The 20,197-nt window shown below is 43.7% G+C and overlaps 1 protein-coding gene, 1 long non-coding RNA gene and 1 pseudogene across 5 annotated transcripts in view; 1 reads left to right on the forward strand and 2 right to left on the reverse strand.

Moving 5' to 3' along the window:
• Positions 1-207: 207 nt before the first annotated feature.
• LOC119042170 (uncharacterized) lies at positions 208-15,394 on the reverse strand. The gene is made up of 3 exons (XR_005081168.2): positions 14,881-15,394; positions 3,949-4,022; positions 208-3,181 (listed from the first exon to the last, which is right to left on the reverse strand). It is a non-coding gene; the product is annotated as an uncharacterized LOC119042170 (long non-coding RNA).
• On the reverse strand, positions 4,536-4,602 carry LOC119042280 (uncharacterized; annotated as a pseudogene).
• Positions 15,395-15,481: 87 nt separating the features above from the next.
• Positions 15,482-20,197, forward strand: part of USP48 (ubiquitin specific peptidase 48) — a 67,969-nt gene continuing 63,253 nt past the window's right edge. For 2 of the 4 annotated variants that reach the window (XM_037135786.2, XM_037135787.2), the window contains exon 1: positions 15,482-15,781. In XM_037135786.2, the coding sequence (XP_036991681.1) occupies positions 15,648-15,781 (134 nt within the window). In that variant the 5' untranslated portion in view covers positions 15,482-15,647. The remainder of the gene's footprint in view (positions 15,782-20,197) is intronic. The other 2 variants (XM_037135784.2, XM_037135785.2) reach the window with 1 other exon arrangement.

The following is a 20,197-nucleotide window of genomic DNA, read 5'->3' on the forward strand; positions in this document are numbered from 1 at the left end:
AATATAAAGGAAGTGAAGGAGTCAGCCATGCAATTATTTGAAGGAAGTATGTGTTAGGCAGAGGGATAGCAAGTGCAAAGGCCCTGAGGCAGGAGTATGCCTGGCACAGACAGTGCCAGTGCAGCGTGAATGCAGCAATGCGGAGACTGCTAGAGGAGTCAGATCACATAGGGCCCTGGAGGTCAGTGTGAGGACTTTGAGTTTTCTCTGAAGTGAGAACCACTGGACAAGGCCAGATGCCTCAGGACCAGATAGAAGACTATCAACAAGTCTAGAAATGATGGTGGCCTGGACCAGGATAGCAAGAGGTGGTCAGATTCTGGACATATTTTGAAGGTACAGCCAATAGGATTTATTTGCCAGCAGATTAGACTCGGGGTGTGAAAGAAAGAGGTGAGTCAAGGATGGCACCCTGTTTTTCACCCGAGCATCTGGAAGGATGTTATTGCCATAACTGGGATGGGGAGACCCTTGGGATAGCAGCAGGGTTGGGGGATAGGTAATAAAGAGCTCAGTTTGGGACACATTCAGATCAAGATGCCTATTAGACAGACGTTCCAGTGGAGAAGACAAGCGGTGGTTGGATCTCCAGGTCTTGAGTTCAGGGGGGGAAGTGTGGGCTGGAGATGTGATTTCCATGTACTGGAAGTAGTCAGTACATGGGTGGCATGTAAAGCCACAAGATGGGGTGATACTGCCATGCGAGTGAGCATAGAAGAGAAGAGGAGAAGACAAGGAAGGGACTTGGGCAGTGCCCTAACCCTGCCCCTGGAGAATTCAGCTAGTACCCAAGGTTCTGGAGGGGGAAATGTCCACTAGGGGGCAGTCAAAGCCAGTAATAGGAGGATGAGGAGCTCTGCCGAGCATCCTAGATACAGCCCCTGCAGGATGCCCCTCAGCTTACATGCCCGGATGGTGGCAGCTCACCAAGAGGCCGAGAACCGTCAGCATCTCAGGACTGAGGCTCTGTCCCAAGGCTGCATGTTCAGGTATCCGTAGAGATGGACCATCACCCCACCCCACCAACATGCCCTTAATATTCTGTACAAGGGGTCAGGAGGTGGATTATCTCTCAGGGCTTTTCTCCCTCAGACCTTGTTTTCTTGTTCTTTTTAAATCACAGCATACCCACATTAGTTCCAGATGAATGCTTAGGCCTTCTTTGAGTCTTGGATTTGGGCTGATGCTCCTGGATCGAGGACATCACATCTCATCCGTCACGTTCTTTCAGGCAACTTACAGTTCGGGAAGCTACTACTGAATAGTATTCACGGACACCAGTTCCGAGCCTGATGCTTTGAATGTTTTCACTTAAAGTGCTCACTGTGGCAGCATAACTCCTTCACTCAGGGGGCCAGCCCTGAGGCAGGTCCGATCCTCTTCTTCCTCAGAGGGAAGGCCAAAGTCCAGAGGGACTGGGGGGCCTGTTCGAAGGAGGACCGCTTGTTTCCATGGGGCTGCAGACCCCATTCTCTTCTCACGGTGTCATCCCACTTTGACCTTGAGTCCTAAAGTGCCCGGCCCCGCCTCAGGAGCTGGAGTATAAAGGTAATGTCACCCCTCCGCTCTCAAACAGCCCAGAGACTAGCAGACAAGCAAAGCAAAAGTACAATTCAGTGTTATGAGAGCCGAGGCTGTGGGGATGGAGAGGGCATAACCCAGCCTTCTCTACAGCCGAGAAGTCAGAGAATAATAAAATTAACAAGCATTAATAAAATGAACACATGATAATTACTGTTAAAATTATCATTAAGGATTGCATTAATCACAAATAATGTATTGGGTGCTTTCAACTTGCTAGGGACTGTTTTCATGTATCAGCTCATTTACCCTTCAGTGGTGCCATAAAGTGGATCCTACTGTTATTCCCATTTCACAGATGAAGAAGTTGAGGCACAGAGATGAAGTAGGGGATCAGTCAGCCTCTCGGAAAAAGAATCGTTGGAGCTGAAACCTGAGGTCTGAGAACGACCTAACCAGGTGAAGAGAGGGCCGTCAGTGTTCCAGGCAGAAGGATAAACTTGCACGTAGCCATGGTAAGCTAAAGAGAAACCTGCAATAATTACAGCAATAATAGCAATGGCTGCAGCTCCGTCTCCTCCTGGCTTGGTAAGACGCTGTGCCATGGGCGTTTGTGACCATGACACATGACACTGAGGTATGACCTCAGTGATGGGACATGTTGCAACATCATCAGATACTTAAGGATATGCCTTCTTTGCTATGATTCAGATAATACTGACTCAGCTTTGTGGTTATAAAGCCTAAGTGTAACTCAGTCGGTCAGGGTAGATTGTAGAGCGCACGTGTTTCTGAGTGAGGCCCCAGTTCTGGTGACAGCATCTTATTGATTCCAGCTACTGAGGGCTGCCTGCACCCCAGTGAGGGCCAGCTCACGTCTTAGCAGTGTCAAAGTACTAGGGTTGTCTCTCATTTACACTCCCGTAAAATCCACAGTCCAGTGGGTGAGGCAGCAAGAGCCAAGGTGTGCAGCAATTGGATCAAGGGGCAACACATTAGGGCTTGCGAGATAGCCTCTAACCAATCAGAATGAGAGTGTGAACAGCAACACACAGACAGCAATTGCTCACAGTGTGGTGGGTTGGCTGGTGTCCACCCAGAATTCATGCCCGCTCAGAATCTCAGAGAGAGACTATTTGGAAATAATGTGTTTCCAGATGTAATAAATTAAGATGAGGTCCTACTGGATCAGGGTGGGCCCCAAGTCTAATGACTGGTGCCCTCCTCATAAGAAGAGGAGAGGGCACCCCAAGATATATACAGAGGAAGGAAGACCCTGTGAAGACAGAGGTAGAGAATGGAGTTATGCAGCCATGAGCCAGGGAACATGGAGAGCCACCTGAAGCAGAAAAAGGCAAAGCAGAATCCTTTGTGAGAGCCTTCATGGGGAGCATGGCCCGTGGAAACCTTCGTTCTGGACTCCCAGATTCCAGAACTGTGAAATAAGACATTTCTGTTGTTGTGAGCTACCCAGTTTGTAGTAATTCGTTATGGCATCCATAGGAAATGAACACACACAGAACGGGAGCTCTCCATAGTAAGACCCCTAATGCTGATGCAGCAGGAGGGCGTGCAGTCCTTCACTCTCCTAATACCCAAGGGCCAGTCTGCAGCCAGAGGGTCGTGCCAGATCCATCCCCAGTTACGGTCTCGGTGGTGACTGAGGAGAAAGAGAAGGAACATTTGCAGTGAGAAGGGGACAAATGGACCATCAAAGTCGCCACCTAGAAGTTAAGGCATCATGGCCTTTCACCCCAACCACTATGAGTATGTGCACATGTGACTGGTATATTAATAGAAAGATTTGTTTTAAGTGGATAGGATATTAATATATTGGGTCATCCTTATTGCATTGAATCATTCTATAATGAATGCAAGCAATTCTCAAAAGGCTACCTCTGGTCAGTTCCCATGTTACTACATTAAAGTCAGCGGAGTGAATATAACATCGTTCGCCATGGGTCTTAGCTCCTGCCTCCTCCATTCTTGTCGGTAAATAACCCCCGGGTGTACCAGTCCGTACTGTGTCTGTCAAAGGGAAACTCAGCTGTTGAGTATGTGCTGATCCATAGCGGGGGCAGGGAGGAATGTCAATACAGCATCCACCGTGTCCACGTGAATGGTACTGCATGGATGAGGCCGCCCTGGCTCCACCCACCCTCCCCAGGTAGTGAGCCAGTTCAACCCTGCATTTTTGGCTTGGGATTTTTCCCCTTGTTTGCCACTGGGTCTTGGAAAAATAGATGATGATATTTAAAAACTGCTTGTGCTTTATACATACTTTATGACTCTATCTCGGTTTCAAGCCTTGCTCATCCAGGAAAAAGATTCTACTCCTAACCACGTCCGGACTTAGAATATTAATCTTTAATCAGACTGATGCGCATTCACATTCATTCATTTAGCAAGCATGTCTTGAGCACTTACTGTGTACACTGTTCTGGCGCTGGGAACACGGCAAGGAGCAAGGCAGCCAGGTTGTGCTACTCAAGGAGCTAACACTGTAGGAGGAAGCGTGAAATGAGCACAGTCACTTCGGATGGAGCGTTGAGAGAAATAACCAGGAATGTGATCATGGGGGTGGGAGGGGGCATCTGCTCCTGACAGACCGATCAGAGAGGCTTTCTCTGTGGAGGTGACATTTGAGCTGCGATCCCAGAGCGCCAGCTATCTGGGGGAAAGCCTGATTAGCCGAGGGAATAGCACTTGCTAAGGGCCCTGAGGCAGGAAAGTACTAGATACAGTGGCTCAAGCACAGTGAACAGGGAACAATACTAATGAGAGTTTGGAGTTAGGCGTAGCCAGGTTGTAAAGGGTCCGTGACAAATTACCACACATTTAGTGGCTTAAAAACAATCTCTAATTCTGGAAGTCAGAAGTTTAAAATGGGTGTCAGTGAGCCCAGATCAAAATGTTGGCAGGGCTGCATTCCTGTTGGAGGCTGTAAGGGAGAATCACTTTCCTGCCTCGGTCAGCTTCTGAAAGCTGCCTGCCTTCCTCGTGGCTCCTTCTGCCTTCAATTAGCAATAATCGAGCCTTGGATGAACCTCATTGGCTACGATACTGCCACTGCTCAAAGCTTCCTGCTGCCTTCAAAGTCAGCTGTGGAGCATCTCCTCTGACTCTGGCTTTCATGCCTCCCTTGTAAATTCATCAGGCCCAGGCAGGAGATCCAGGATAATCTCTCCACGTCAACATCTTTAACCTAACCTCACTGCAAAGTCCCTTTTGCCACACAAGGTAGCATATTCACAGGTTTGGGGAATTAAGACATGGTCATCTGTCTTATTCCATCTGGGCTGGTTGTAATAAAAATACCATAGGCTGGGTGGCTTGGAAACACATTAATTTATTTCTCGCAGTGCTGGAGGTGGGGAAGTTCAAGATCAAGGCCCTGGCAGATTTCACATCTTGGTTCACATAGACACCTGTCTTCTCGTCTTTGGACTGTGTCCTCACATGGTGGAAGGGTCCAGGGAGTTCTCTGGAATCTTTTATGAGGGCACTAATCCTATTCACGAGCACCACATCCTCATAACCTATCACCCCAAAGGTCCCGCCTCCAAATACCATGACATTGGGCATTAGGGTTTAACCTATGAACTTTAAGGGGAAAAAACATTCAATCTATAGCAACATCCTTTTGGGGGAGACATTATCCTGCCTACTATAGCCCTGTGGGTCATGAAAAGTTTAAATTTTATTTAAAGTGCAAAAGGATGCCAAAACGAAGTGACGTGGTCTAATTTATATTTATACTTATTTCTTTGTTTAATTTATTTTTATTTCATCAAAGCATACATATTTCTTTTACATTCAATTATTTTGTATTAGTTTGAGGCAGACAATCGCTGGCTTTACAGAGTGATCCCCACAATATTTCCAGTGCCCACCGGCACCATACACAGTTAGCATAACATTACTGACTAGATCCCCCAGGCTGCACTTTACATCCCCATGACTGTTCTGTAACTACCAATCTGTACTTCTCAATCCTTCACCTTTTTCACCCAAGCCCCTAACCCTCTCCCCCCTGGCGACCATCAGTCTGTTCTCTGAGTCTGTTTCTGTTTTGTTTGTTCACTTACATTGTTCTTTAGATTCCACATATAAGTGAAATCATATGGTGTTTGTCTTTCTCTGACTGACTTATTTCTCTTAGCATAATACCTTCTAGGTTCATCCTAGCTGTCACAAATGGTAGATTTCATTTTTTTTTTTTATGGAATAGTATTCCATTGTACATATGTACCACCACTTTTATTTTATTGCTTATTCTATTACAGTTGTCCCAGTTTTTTCCCTTTTGACCCTCTCCGCCCAGCCCACCCCTCTAGTCCACGATCAGTCTCCTCTCCATTGTCCATGTCCATGGGCCATTCATACGTGTTTTTTGACTAATCTCTTCCCCTTCCTTCCACCATTCCCCCCACATCCTCCTACAGCTGTCAGTCTGTTTCATGTTTCCATGTCTCTGGTTCCTTTTTTCTTGTTAGTTTATTTTGTTCATTAGGTTCCAGTATACCACCACTTTTATTATATTATCCACTCATCTGTGGATGGGCACTTGGGTTGCTTCCATATCTGGGCTATTCTAAATAATTCTGCAATGAACATAGGGTACATATAGTTTTACGAAGTAGTGTTTTGGGTTTCTTCAGATAAATCTCAGAAGTGAAATGGCTGGCAGTTCATTTTGAATCCTTTGAGAAACCTTCCTATTGTTTTCCGTAGTGGCTGCACCTGTCCGCATTCCCTTGGATGAGGGAATTCCCACCAGCAGTGCATAAGGCTTCCCTTTTCCCCCGTATCTTTGCCAACACTGTTCGTTGTTTACTGATGATAGCTATTCTGACAGGTGTGAGGTGATATAGCACTGTGGTTTTAATTTGCATTTCTCTGGTGATTAGTGCCCTTGAGCATCTTTTCATATGTCTATTCGCCATCTGTATGTCCTCTTTGGAGAAGTGTCTATTCAGGTCCCCTGCCCATTTTTACATTGGACTGTTTGTTTTCTTGGTGTTGAGTTCTGTGAATTCTTAGTGAACTTTGGATATTAACCCCTCATCAGATGTATCCTTGGTGTGTGCCTTCTTCTGTTCATTATGCTGCCTTTTCATTTTGTTGATAGTTTCCTTTGCTGTGCAAAAAATCTTTTTAGTTTGATGTAGTCCCATTTGTTTATTATTTTTCTTGTTTCCATTGCCAGAGAAGATCTATCAGAAAAAAAATATTGGGAGGAGAAATGTCCAAGATTTTACTGCCTATGTTTTGTTCTAGGAGTTTTATTGTTTGGAGTCTCATATTTAAATCTTTAATTCATTTTAAATTTATTCTTGTATATGGTATAAGAAGGTGACCTAGTTTAATTTTTTTTAGTGTATCTGTCCAATTTTCCCAACACCATTTATTGAATAGATTCTTTACCCCATTGTATGTTTTTGCCTCCTTTGTCAAATATTAGTTGACCATATAGACATGGGTTTATTTCTGGGGTCTTTATTCTGTTCCATTGAGCTATATGCCTGTTTTTTAATTCTAGTACCATACTGTTTTAATCACTATAGTCCTGTAGTATAGTTGATATCCGGTAGTGTGATGCTGCCAATTTTGTTTTTTTCTCTTGAGATAGCTGTAGCTATTCAGGGTCTTTCGCGGCTCCATATAAATTTTTGGATTATTTGTTCTAGTTCTGTGAAATACACCATTGGTATTTGATAAGAATTGCATTGAATCTACAGATTGCTTTGAGTAGTATAAACATTTTAATTATGCTAGTTCTTTTTATCCTTGAACTTGGAATACACTTCATTTATTTGTATTTTCTTCAGTTTCTTTCTTCGAGGTCTTGTATTCCCACATACAAGTATTTAACCTCCTTGGTTAAATTTATTCCGAGGTATTTTATTTATTTTATATTTTATTTTATTTATTTATTTATTTTATTTTTTATTTTATTTATTTTATTTTATATTTTATTTATTTTATATTTTATTTATTTTATTTTATTTTATTTTATTTTATTTTATTTTATTTTATTTTATTTTATTTTATTTTATTTTATTTTATTTTATTTTATTTTATTGCTGCAATTGTAAATGAGATTCTTAGTTTCCCCTTCTGGGAGTAAATTATTAGTGTTTAAAGTGCAACCAATTTCTGAACATTAATTTTGTCTTGCTACTTTACTGAGTTTATCAGTTCTAGTAATTTTTGGTGGCATCTGTAGGGTTCTCTATATACAGTATCATATCATCTGCAAATAATGAGTTTTGCTACCGCCTTTCCAATTTTGATGTCTTTGCTTTCTTCTTGTCTGCCTGCTGTGGCTACGACTTCCAGTGCTATACTCAGTAAGATGGTGAAAGTGACATCCCTGTCTGGTTCCTGATCATAAGGGAAGCACTGCGTTTTTCCCTGGTGAGTAGGACGCTAGCTGTGGGTTGTCATATATGGCCTTTACTGTGTTGAGGTATGTCTTCTCTATTCCACTTTGCTGAGAGTTTTTATCATAAATGGGTGCTGGTTTTTGTCAAATGCTTTTTTTGGCATCTTATACTTGTTTGTTTCTTTTTTTATTGACTGGTATAAAAGTGTGTCTCGCCCTGGCTGGTGTAGCTCAGTGGATTGGGCACAGGCCTGTGAACCAAAGGATCGAGGTTCAATTCCAGGTTGGGGCACGTGCCTGGGTTGTGGGCCGGTTCCCAGCAGGGGATGCACGATAGACGACCATACATTGATGTTTCTCTCCCTCTCTCCTTCCCTTCCCCTCTAAAGATAAATAAATAAAATCTTTAAAAAATAAATAAAAATTAAAAAAATAAAAGTGTGTCCAGGATAAAGTCTAGAAGAATTCCATCTGTGATATCATGATGTATGCGAAATATATAGGGTCCAGCAAAGCAATGCCTGCTTGAGTGTGGTTGGTAGGGTAATAATTTGGTTATAATAATTTATTGTTTTTTAAATTTGTTTTTAAAGATTTTATTTATTTTTATAGACAGAGGGGAAGAGAGGGAGAAAGAGAAGAAGAGAACATCAATGTGTGGTTGCCTCTCGTGTGTCCCCTACTGAGGACAGACTGCCACCTAGGCATATGCCTCAACTGGGAATCAAACCAGTGACCCTTTGGTTCACAGGCTGTCATTCAATCCACTGAACTACACTAGCCAGGGCAATAATTTACAGTTTTAATTTGAACATTTCACCTAAAATGTCATATGGTGTGCTTGAGTGTATTATTGTTATGTTACAGAATTACATGCTTATGATTTTGTAATGAAACGGGGGCGTTATTTGTGCTGGACCCTGTATATTTGGTCTTCCATTCCTACCACAGAGTTCCTAAGAACCTTGGAATTTCCAAAGTGCTTAGAATGCTAAAGGTGTCTTTTTCTATTCATAATTAGCCCCTTATTATTTATTTATTTGTTTATTAGCCTCACCTGAGGACAGGCCCACTGATTCCAGACACAGGGGAAGAGAAGGAGAGAAACAGCAATGTGAGAAACATTGATTGGCTGCCTTTTGCATGCCCTGGTTGGGAACCAAACCTGCAATCCAGGCATGTGCCCTGACCAGGAGTCAAACCCCTGGACCTTTGATCTACAAAACAATGCTTCAACTGACTGAGCCACACTGGCCAGGGTCATAACAAGCCCCCTTTAATCACACCAGTTTATGTTAGAGTTAACTTTAGGAAAGCCCCCTAGGTAACGTAAGGATGGAACGGCTGGTTGCTAGAACTAATCATGGTTAGAGAACTGGAACTTTTAGCCTTAGCGCTACCTCTGCGGAGGGAAGGTTAAAGGGCTGGAAATCGAGTTCAATTACCAATGGCCAATGATTTAATCAATTATTCCTATGTACTGAAGACTCCGTAAAAACCCAAAAGGACAAGACTCAGAGAGCTTCCTGGTGGGTGAGCTGTGGCGTGGAGGTAGTGCTCCCAGAAACAGTTTGGAAACTCTCTCTTCTTGCGTGCCTTGCCCAATGCATCTCTTTCATCTGGCTGTTCCTGAATTTCATCATTTTAAAAACATTTTATTTGCCCTAGTTGGTGTAGCTCAGTGGATTGAGCACGGGCTGCAAACCAAAGGGTCGCCAGTTTGATTCCCAGTCAGGGCACATGCCTGGGTTGCAGGCCAGGTCTGCAGTAGGGGCCACGTGAGAGGCAACCACACATTGATGTTTCTCTAACTCTTTCTCCTTCCTTTTCCCTCTCTCTAAAAATAAATACATACATACATAAATAAATAAATAAATAAAATATTTTAAAAATTTATTGATTTATTTATTTTTAGAGAGGGAGAAGGGAGGAAGAAAGAGAGGGAGACAATCATCGATGTGAGAAACATCAATTGGTTCCCAGCCAGGGACTGGCCCATGAGCCCTGACCATGAATCAAACTGGCAACCTTTCTTCCTTTCTTTTTTAAATTTAAACTGGTTTTATTTATGTACTTACTTATTTCCATTTCCATTTATCTCCCTTACACCCCGTCCCCCTGGTGGTCTTTCACTTTGCTGGAGACACCCAACCAACTGAGCCCTACCAGTCAGGGCCTGAGTTTCATCGTTTCACAGTAAATTGATAATTAGCAGTTAAAATGGTTTCCTGAGTTCTGTGAGCCACGCTAGCAAATTAATGTAACCTCAGGTGGGGGGAAGGGTCGTGGGAACCTCCAATTTACAGCTACTGGCAAGTTGGTCCGAAACACAGGTGAGAACCTGAACTTGCAACTGATGTCTGAAGGGTGTGTATGTGCAGTCTTGTAAGACTGAAGCCTTAACCTGTGTGATCTGATGCTTCATCCAGGTAGGCAGTATCAGAATTGAGTTAAATTGTAGGACACCCAGTGGTATCACAGAATTGCTTGATGAGTGGAAAACTCACACATCTGGGTATCAGAAGTAGTATTGGCGTATTGAGAATAGAGGAGACACATAGTAATGAGTTTTTCCTTTACAACAGCACTTAGAAACCAAATAGAAGAGGAGGAGGGGACAAAGACGACTGAGAAGTGGCAGCCACTGGGGGATGTGGAAAACCAGGAGAGGATACTGCCCAGAAACAAGGGGAAGGACATTTCCAGGTGGCAAGAGAGATCATCTGTGTTGGTGACTGCAGAGAGCTAAGGACAGAGCCCTGGTTTTGATAATGTGGGGCCCCTGGAACTTTTGATAAAAGCAGCTGTAAAGGAGGGATAAGATCATAGGCCAGACTGGAGCTGGCTGCAGGGAGAACAGATGAGGAAGTCTGCAGAGTACACACTTGGCTGCCCACTGCTGGAGCCACTCACCACGTGTAGTGAGTCTGAACTGAGATGAGCTGCAAGTGTAAAATGTACATCAGATTTCCAAAATGTTGCACGAGAAAAGGTAGAATCCTTCATTCACACATTTAAAATGCTGATCTCAGACCTGACCGGTATGGCTCAGTTGGTTTGAAAGGTCGCTGGTTCAATTCGTGATCAGGGCACACGCCTGGGTTGCAGGTTTGGTCCCAGGGAGGGCGCCTACTAGAGGCAACCGATCCATGTTTCTCTCTCATGTCAGTATTTCTCTCCCTCTTTCTCTCTCCCTTCCCCTCTTTCCAGAAATAAATAAAATCTAAAAAAAAACCCCAAATACTGCTTTCATATAGAAATGTAAACATTTTGGATATATTGGGTTAAATATATTAAAATAAATTTCACCTGTTTCTCTTTACTTTTTAAAATGTGGCTACCAGAAAATTTTAAATTACCTGTAACTCATAATATATTTCCAATGGACAGTGCTGGGAGTAGATAATTCTCTCAATAATTTTACTGTGAAGGGAGCCAAGCTACGGGAGAGAAAATAGGGTAGCATTTAACATTGCTGACCATTCCCATCTTCTTGACTTTCCTCCCTAAGCTTCTGAGATACTCTCACTTCTTTGATTCTCCTTATATCGGGCTGGCCAAAAAGTTCGTTTGGTTTTTCCCATAAGATGGCTCTAGTAGTGCTAAGTTGTCTTTAACTTCATTTGAAACAATTTTGTTTGATTGTATTGTGGCAGCTGTCGTATCAGCGTGCATTCAAAACAAAACATTGCCCTGGCTAGTGTGGCTCTTTCGATTGAATGCCAGCCTCCAAACCAAGAGGTTGCCAATTCGATTCCCAGTCAGGGCACATGCCTGGTTTGTGGGCCAGGCCCCCAGTTGGGGGCATGCTAGAGGCAAACTATCAATGTATCTCACACATTGGCATTTCTCTCCCTCTCTTCCTCCCTTCCCCTCTCTCTAAATAATTTTTTAAAAAAAACTTATCAAAATTGGTGAGCTTTTGTGTAGCTATTTTAATACTGAAGATGGAAGAACACACACAACATATTCAGCATATTATGCTTTATTATTTCAAGAAAGGTAAAAACACAACTGAAACACACATAAAAATTTGAGCAGTGTATGGACAAGGTGCTGTGAATGAATGTGTCAAAAGTGCTTTGCAAAGCCGAAACAGGGAGACCAGCTAGGAAGCCTTTGCAACAACCCAGGTGAGGACCAGGTGGTAACGGCCACTGCACAGTGGTCGCTTTCTGTGTATGTTTTGAAGGCACAGGTGACAGGATTTGTGGAAGGACTGGATGGCGATGTAAGAGAAAAAGTTCAAGTTGTAAGATTTCTGGAAGGATGGAGTAGCCTTCTGCTGAGATGGGAGGGATTATAGGATAATTGGCTGTGGCCAGCTAGGGTGGGGGTGGGGAGTGGAAATTGGTGGTAGAATAAGGATACAGTTTAGACCGGTGAGGTGTGAGACAGCTATAGCACACTGGAGATGCTGGGTAAGCAATAGGACATAGAAGTCTGGCATTTTAGGGGCAAAGGCAGGTCTGGAGGTATGAATTTGGACGTTATCAATACACTACTAGTATTTAAAGCCGTGGGAGATCAGATCACGCAGGGAGTGACTGTAATTAGTGAAGAGGTCCAACCCTAGGCTACTCAAGTTTGCAGATAAGATAAGAAAGAACCAGCAAAGGGCACTGAAAAAGAATGGCTAGTGAGCAGTGGGAAACCCAGGAGAGTGTTGTGTCACACAAGTTAAAAGAAGACAGAAGACGGTGAATACCTAGGTCAAATTCTGTGGATAGGTCAAGTAAAATAGTGTGAGCTTAGCATTAGACTTAACAATGTGGAGGTCAGTGGTGACTTTAATATGAATGGTTTGGGGTGTGGTAGAGATAAGGGCTTGATTTGAAGTGGGTTTAAGGAGGGGAACTGGATTAGACAGCTCTTCCCAGTTTCTATAATGGGGAACAGAAATGAAACAGTAGCTGGAGGGGAATGTGGGAGTCAAGAAAGGGGTTTGTTAAACTGGGAGATACTATAGCATACTTGAATGCTGGTAGGAATGATCCAGGAGAGACTGAAAAATTCATGATACAGGAACAAGAAAGCCCCCAAGACTCAGACTCGTGTCTGCTGTTCTGACATGGATGTCCCTGATGCACCTGGAATCCACCATCTACCTCCTAAACCTGCACCTTCTTCTGTATTTCTAACTCACTTGGTATTGTTAAAAAACAAAATTCAGTTGAGCAAATCTAATTGGCATTATAAAACATCCTACCTAACAACTAGAAGGGAGCTCTGAATAGTTGTACAAAGTGGAGGGTTTTGAAGGCATACCTCAGAGATAATGCAGGTTTGGTTCCAGACCATTGCATTAAAGCATGTATCACAATGAAGTCGGTCATAATCTTTCTGCTAGTGGAGTATTTTGCCTCCAATTTGTAAGAGAATGAAACTTCTTTGAAGTGCTGTCAAGTGTAGCACAACAAAGAGAGGTTTGCCTGTATAGGCAGGGGGGTGGGACAAGGGAGTTAAGAGTGGGTTATTTCAGGCTGGGTTACCTTCCCTGAGGAAAAGGCCGGAGGTCTCAACAGGCAGATTACCTCACTAAGGTTGACCAAGACATTCCAGACTGATTGGTTTAAAATTCCATTCCCGGAATAGGTTGAAACTGGAGGAACAGGCATTATCATGGAGAAATTGAGGGTTTGATTCCAGACCACTACAATCTAGAGAGCTGTAATCTTTTTGCTGCAGGATCTTGCCTTTGATTTGTAAAAAAACTCAACATCTGTGATTGTAATAAAGTAAAGCGCAATAAAATCAGGTATGTCTGTAGTAAGTCTTGGTGGGGCTTACCAAAAGTGACTCCATTTTGGGTTTGTTGTTTTTTTAACAACAGAAACTATTCATTTAATTACCCTTTAGAAAACTGGCATATAGCGCTGACAGCACAAGGTTAATAATATTGTTTCATCATGTGCTAAGTGGGGCCCTGGTGACACAGCAAGATATAAACACCCAGGAAGGGGCCATGACCCAGACTTGAAAGTCAAATAGCAGAAAGGTTAACAGACATTGATCAGACCAAATCACCAAATTCACAATTCTATGGCCTAAGTATCTTTCAAATTTGGCTCCTTACTCCATACTTATTACACCCCCCCCCCAGTTCAGGCCTTCATTGTATCTGGCCTGAATTACTTCCTAACCTTGATTCAGAGGGAGAAAGCTAAGAGAAATAGACAAAAATGCAGATCTCGAGTATATCATTCACCAGTTTTAAACCTTTCTGAGTCCTTCAGATAAACGCAATCTTGGCCTGGCTCTCAAGCCTCATCTCTCACCTCTCCAAGTTCCAGAGTTTGTGGCTCAAGGGGGAGGAAGCTTCTATCTTGTGTGCCTTTGCTCCTTGCTGATCCTTTTATCTGCAAAGGAGCTTTTCTTCCATCCTGGCTAAATTCTACTCTTTTAAAGGTGGGCTTAAGAGTTACTGCTTCTGGGAAGGAACCCTTCCCAGGACTCCAAATCTTCCAAGGCTGGGGCCTTACTTTCTGTTTCTACCGCCCTCACCTTACCACCTCCGATGGCAGGGGCCATGTTTTATTTTCATCACGCCTTCAGGGAATGTCTAATGACTAGCACAGGTTAGCACCCAGACCAAGAGTAAGACTTCTGAGTCAACTTCTGAGTCAGAAATTAGGGCTTAGACGTCCCCAGAGCTCTCATTCAAATGTAAAGTTCTCAAAATCTTCACACCAGCACTGCTCTTCACAGTCTGCAAAACATTCTGATGAGGCTACTCTATATCCTGGGGCAAAGTTGCAAAAATGAACTGTTTTTATTTTATTTTATGTTTATGAACTGTTTTTAAACATGAGAGCTAGAGAAGAGCTTCAAGGAAGAATTAGGAAATCATCATATACAACAACAGTAGTTAGAGTCAGGCTGCTTGCAAAGTTGACCCTCCCAGCTAGAAAAACCGCGCCCCACCCCTGCGCCTTTGCACACTCCACGGCACACCACGCCCCGCCCCCTACCTCAAAGACTACAAATCCCAAGATGTCTCGAATCCAATGAGTGGCAGCGCGCAAAGCACGCTGGGACCCGAAGTCCCGTTCTAGTCCAGGAAAGGCCCAGAACGTCCCGTGACGTCAGGAGGGCTCGGAAAAGGAGTCGGAACCGGTCCAGGTTCAAGTTAAATCCTCTAGAGAGCAGAGGCTGGTTTTTCTGGTGACCCGGATTCAGGTCCCACCCCGCAGTTCAGCGGACCTATGGTGTGCGTTGAGTAGCCTCTCGCGTGACTCCAGGTTAAAGGGGAAGGCCCAGAGGGCGAGAATAAGAATCCTTCTGCACTCCAGGCGCCTCGTTAGAGTAGTGGTACGCAGACACTACCCTGGAGAGGTGCTGAGACTGCTTCCTCAGCAGCGTCAATGGGGACGTGGAAAGCCTGTCCCTGACGACGGCTTCCCTTTCCTCCGCCTATCTGCCCAGAGGCGCGGAAGGCGCAAAGGCTCCTGGGAACGCGCATGCGCCCGCCGCCGCGGGGAGTACATCTCCAACGTCTGCGGGAGTTAGGGGAGGGGGCGGTGTCGGGTGTCTGCGGCGACGCTTTGCGGCTGGTCGTGCGGGTCGGGCGCGGGCGGGCGCGGCGGCAGTGGCGCGCGCAGGTGATTGACTGGCCAGCTGGCTGAGGGAGCGCTTGGTCTTCATCACTGGCAGGTGGCGAAGCCCATTTGGGCGGCTGTGGAGGCGTCCGCGGCAGCAGCGGCGGCCCGGCTCCGGAGGCTCTCCTCTGGCCAAGGCCATGGCCCCACGGCTGCAGCTGGAGAAGGCCGCCTGGCGCTGGGCGGAGACCGTGCGGCCCGAGGAGGTGTCGCAGGAGCACATCGAGACCGCCTACCGCATCTGGTTGGAGCCCTGCATCCGCGGCGTGTGCAGGTGAGGCCCGCGCACCGGGCCTCGCGCCCTCCTTGCGTCGGACCTTGGAAAATCTGGCTGGGGGTCGGGTTGGGGGAAAGAAGACTGCGGCCCGTTGCGTGCACCCAGCGGGCGCGGAGGGGAGCAAGGTGGAGGCTCCCTGCTTTCCACCGCTTGGGCGACCTGGGAAACGCAGGCTTCCCGGATTCTGCACGGTGGTGATGCTGCCTAAAACCCTGCAAAAGGGTTCTGGGTTCTTATCTAGAAGATGGCGGTGGAAATGGTTAAGAGCAGGAGCTGAGAGCTTAGCCAACCTTGGTAGTTGGAAAACCTGGCCATGGCTCGGCTTTTTTGCTTGTAAAAAGGGAACTTTCTCTGAAAGTTCCATCACAGCTTTATCTTGCATTAGTGTTGAGGCAGAAGCTTGATCATCTTAGTATTACTTTTGGATAAGGTTGCTTTGGAAAACCGTATGGTTAAGCTAGTTATCAGTGCCCTTCAGTTCCCTGTTAACCTCCCTTATCTCGTTTTTTTTTTTTAGCCTTTTTTTTTTTTTTGTCGTTCTGACTCTACACCTCTCCATCAGTAATGCAGTTTGAGCTGTGTGTTGTCCTTCACTTCTCCTTAGCCCTTGAACCTTGACTTTTTTTTTTTTAGATCTAATCCTTAAGCATTGTGCCTGTCTCTTCTGTTTTTTCCACCTTTTGACGCGGGAACTGTAGTTTTTGTTCCGGAATGTTGTTGAACTGACTTGGCCAAGCCGGGCATGCTCAGTAGCCGCCTTTCAGCAGGCATTTAGTGAAGGCTTTCTGGAGTTTCTACATTCTACGGCGGGATCCGGAAGGAATGGAAGTCGAGGTTTCAGCTTTGGAGCTTAAAGTCTAGTTTGAGAAGTCAGACAAGTTAGGGAACTTCCATAAATCAAACGAATCATTCCAAGCTGTGGGCGTCGGGCTCACAAGGAGGGCAGGTCCGAGTCCAACAGCAAGTAACTGCTGGAAATGACAGAAGTCCGTGTATAATAGAATTTGCTAAGCTTCTCAACATAACTAGGTTCCAGAGTAATAAAAAAAAAAATATATATATATATATATAATCTGATTTTAACGGAAGTAAAGGAGTACGAATTGGCTGAATCACTCTAAGGGGGATGTCACAGAGAAAGTGAGTTTTAAGCTGCAGTTGCAAACTTAACATCCAAGCAGTTATTTTCGCTCTTTTTTTAAAATCGCATTGAGATACAGTTCACCTATTTAATATGTAGAGTCCAGTGTTTTATGTTTGTATATTCGCAAGGTTGTTTAGCCATCATCACAATCTGATTTTAAAACATTTTGGCCACTCCCCCCCCAAAGAAGCCCTGTACCCATTGGATTAGCATTCAGTCTTCCCCTATACTCCCTGGTCCCCAGGCTCCAGACAATCATCAATATCCTTTTTGCCTCTACATTTACCTGTTCTGGACATTTCATGTAAATGGAATCATACATTGGGACTTTTGCGACTGCCTTCTCTTACTTGGCAGAATATTTTCAAGGATCATCCATGTTGAAGCATGTAAAATACATAACATAATTTACCATTTTAAAGTATCTGATTCAGTTTGTACAACCTTTACAGTATTGTACTAACATTGCCATCCTCTTGTTCCAAACCCCCCCCCCCCCCCCCCCCCCCCCCCCGTCACCCTAAAAGGAAAGTTTGTGTCCATTAAGTAGTCACTTTCTATTTTTCCCTCTTCACTCCCCCTGGTGAGAACTACTAATCTTTATCTCTCTGGGTTTCTCTATTCTGGATATTTCGCATAAATGGACTTACACAATATGTGGCCTTTTGGGGGGAGGGTCTGGCTTTCACTTTGCATAATGTAGTTTTCAAGAGTCGTCCATGTTGTCGTGTGTATCAGTACTTTATTCCTTTTTATGTCCAAATAATATTCCATTGTTTGGATACACCACATTTTATTTATCTGTTTGTTAGTTGATGGACTTGAAAAATCCCCTCCTGGCCTGACTGGTGTGGCTCAGTTGGTTGGGCATTGTCCCGCAAAGCTCAAGGTCTCAGATTTGATTCCCGGTCAGGGCACGTGCCTGGGTTGCCCACCTGTTGTTCCCCGTTTGGGGAGCATGGGGGAGGCAACCAGTTGATATTTCCCTCACATACTGATGTTTCTCTCCCTCCGTTCCCCTCTCTCTAAAAATAAATATGTCTTTTTAAAAGATGAACTTAAAAAAATTCCCTTCCCAAACTTTGAGGAATGATTGACAAATAATTGTATATATTTAAAGTGTGTACTGTGCTGATTTGATACACATGTACGTTGTGGAATGATCACCAAGGTCAAGATAATTAATACACCCATCACTTCACATAGTTAACTGTCTTGACATTTGATAGTTTCCACTTTTTGGCTCTTGTGAATAGTGTTGCTGTGAACATTTGTGTACAGGTTTTGCTGGGGCACTTTTTTCAGTTCTTTTGGGTCAGTACCTAGGAGTGGGGTTGCTGGGTCATGTGGTGGTTGTGTTTGACTTGTTGAGGAGCTGTCTCGCTGTTCTCCTCCCACCTATGGTACAGGAGGGTTCCGGCTTCCCTTAGCCTTGCTAACACTTGTTACTTTCTACATTTAAAAAAAATTACACCCTAGTGGGTTTGAAGTGGCATTTCATTGTGGTTTTGATTTACATTTTCCTAATGACTAATGAGCATCTTTTCATGTGCTTGGTGGTCATTTTCATTTCTTTTCAATGCTGAATAATCCATTTTATGTATACACCTGCCACATTTTATATATATATATATATATATATATATATATATATGTGTATTTTTTTTCTTTTTTGTTTTTTTCAGCAGTTCATGGACATTGGGGCCATTCTACTTTTTGGCTGTTGCGAATAATGTTGCTGTGTACATTTGTGCACAGATTCTGGTGTGGAAATTATGGACAAATTATTTTCCAAAGAGGTTGCGCTGTTGTGCATACAAAGTATGAGGGTCCCAGTCTCTCCCTCTTCACGCCTGGTTTTGTCTCTCGCAGCCTCCCAGTGGGTGCGAGCTGGTGTCCTGTGGTTTTGATTTGCGTTTCCTGAAGACTAAGGTTGAGCATCCCTTCATGTGCTAATTGGTCAATTCATGGATCTTCTTTGCAGAAATGTCTATTCAAGCCCTCGGCCCTTTTAAAATTGGGTTATTTGTCTTTTATTATTGAGATGTAAGAGTATTTTAGATACACTGGATACAAGTCCCTTATATTTGCAAATATTTTCTTTCAGGCTTTTTTTTTTATGTCCTTGATGGTACCATTTGCAGTACAGTAACTTATAAATGTAATCTAGTTTATCTTTTTTATTTTCTGGTTGCTTGTGCTTTCAGAACCACACTTAATCAGAGGTCCAAGCAATTTTTATTTAAATGTCAAAAAAGCTTTTTTCCCCACTTTTTCCTTTAGATTGAGCAGTTCTTCTGATTCTTTTTTTTTCTTTAGGTTTTATTTATTTATCTTTAGAGGGGAAGGGAAGGAGAGAGGGAGACAAATATCAATGTATGGTTGCCTCTCACGCGTCCCCTGCTGGGGACTGGCCTGCAACCCAGGCATGTGCCCTGATGGGATTCGAACCGCGATACTCTGGCTTGCAGGCCTGCGCTCAATCCAGTGAGCTACACCAGCCAGGTCATTAGTTCTTCTGATTCTTATGGAGAAGAGATTGAATAATTAAATTCATGGTCTTATCAGTATCTTTTTTTAATACTTTACACAATTTGTTATGAGTGGCCAGAGTCGCAGGGGTGTTAAGCCATACTCAAAGACAAGATGAATCAAGATCATTATTGGTATTTCTGAAACTGTTCAGTACAATCACAGGATGGAAGCAATCTGTACTAAATTCTATAGCCGTAGAATACTGCAAATACTGTGTGTCTTAGTTCTGAAAACTAACAGGATAATATCAAGTAAGTTTCTTGGAGTAAAATTGGTGGGTAAGGGCTGTACATGTTCATTTTGATCCATATTGCTAGATTGTCCGTTGGAATGATGGTTCTACTTAACATTTTTCTGTCAATGTGTAAGAAGGTCTTGTTTCCTCATACTGGCACCATCACAGTGTTTAGTGAGTGCCTGCTGTATGTCTTGCTGCAGTTTGCATTCTTTTATGCAACAATTTTGGGTACCTATGGTGGACCTGAAAGTATCCTGGGGACTCTGGGAGAAAGCCCTAGAAGTTAAAGTCTCTTCCTTCCTGTGCCATATATTTTAGAGGTAGGACAGATGTAAACAAACAACATAGTTGTTATTTTACAAAAAAGGGGGGGTTGTCACACAACATGCTTTTTACAACTTGTTTTTATTTGGCACTATACTTTTTTCCGTGTTAGTGCACATAGACCTGCTTTAATACATTTTTAAAAATTTATTGATTTGAGAGAGAGAGAAAG

The sequence above is a fragment of the Artibeus jamaicensis genome, unplaced genomic scaffold (genome assembly GCF_021234435.1).
Source record: "Artibeus jamaicensis isolate MK-2021 breed Jamaican fruit bat unplaced genomic scaffold, CSHL_Jam_final scaffold_847, whole genome shotgun sequence".
NCBI lineage: Eukaryota > Metazoa > Chordata > Mammalia > Chiroptera > Phyllostomidae > Artibeus > Artibeus jamaicensis.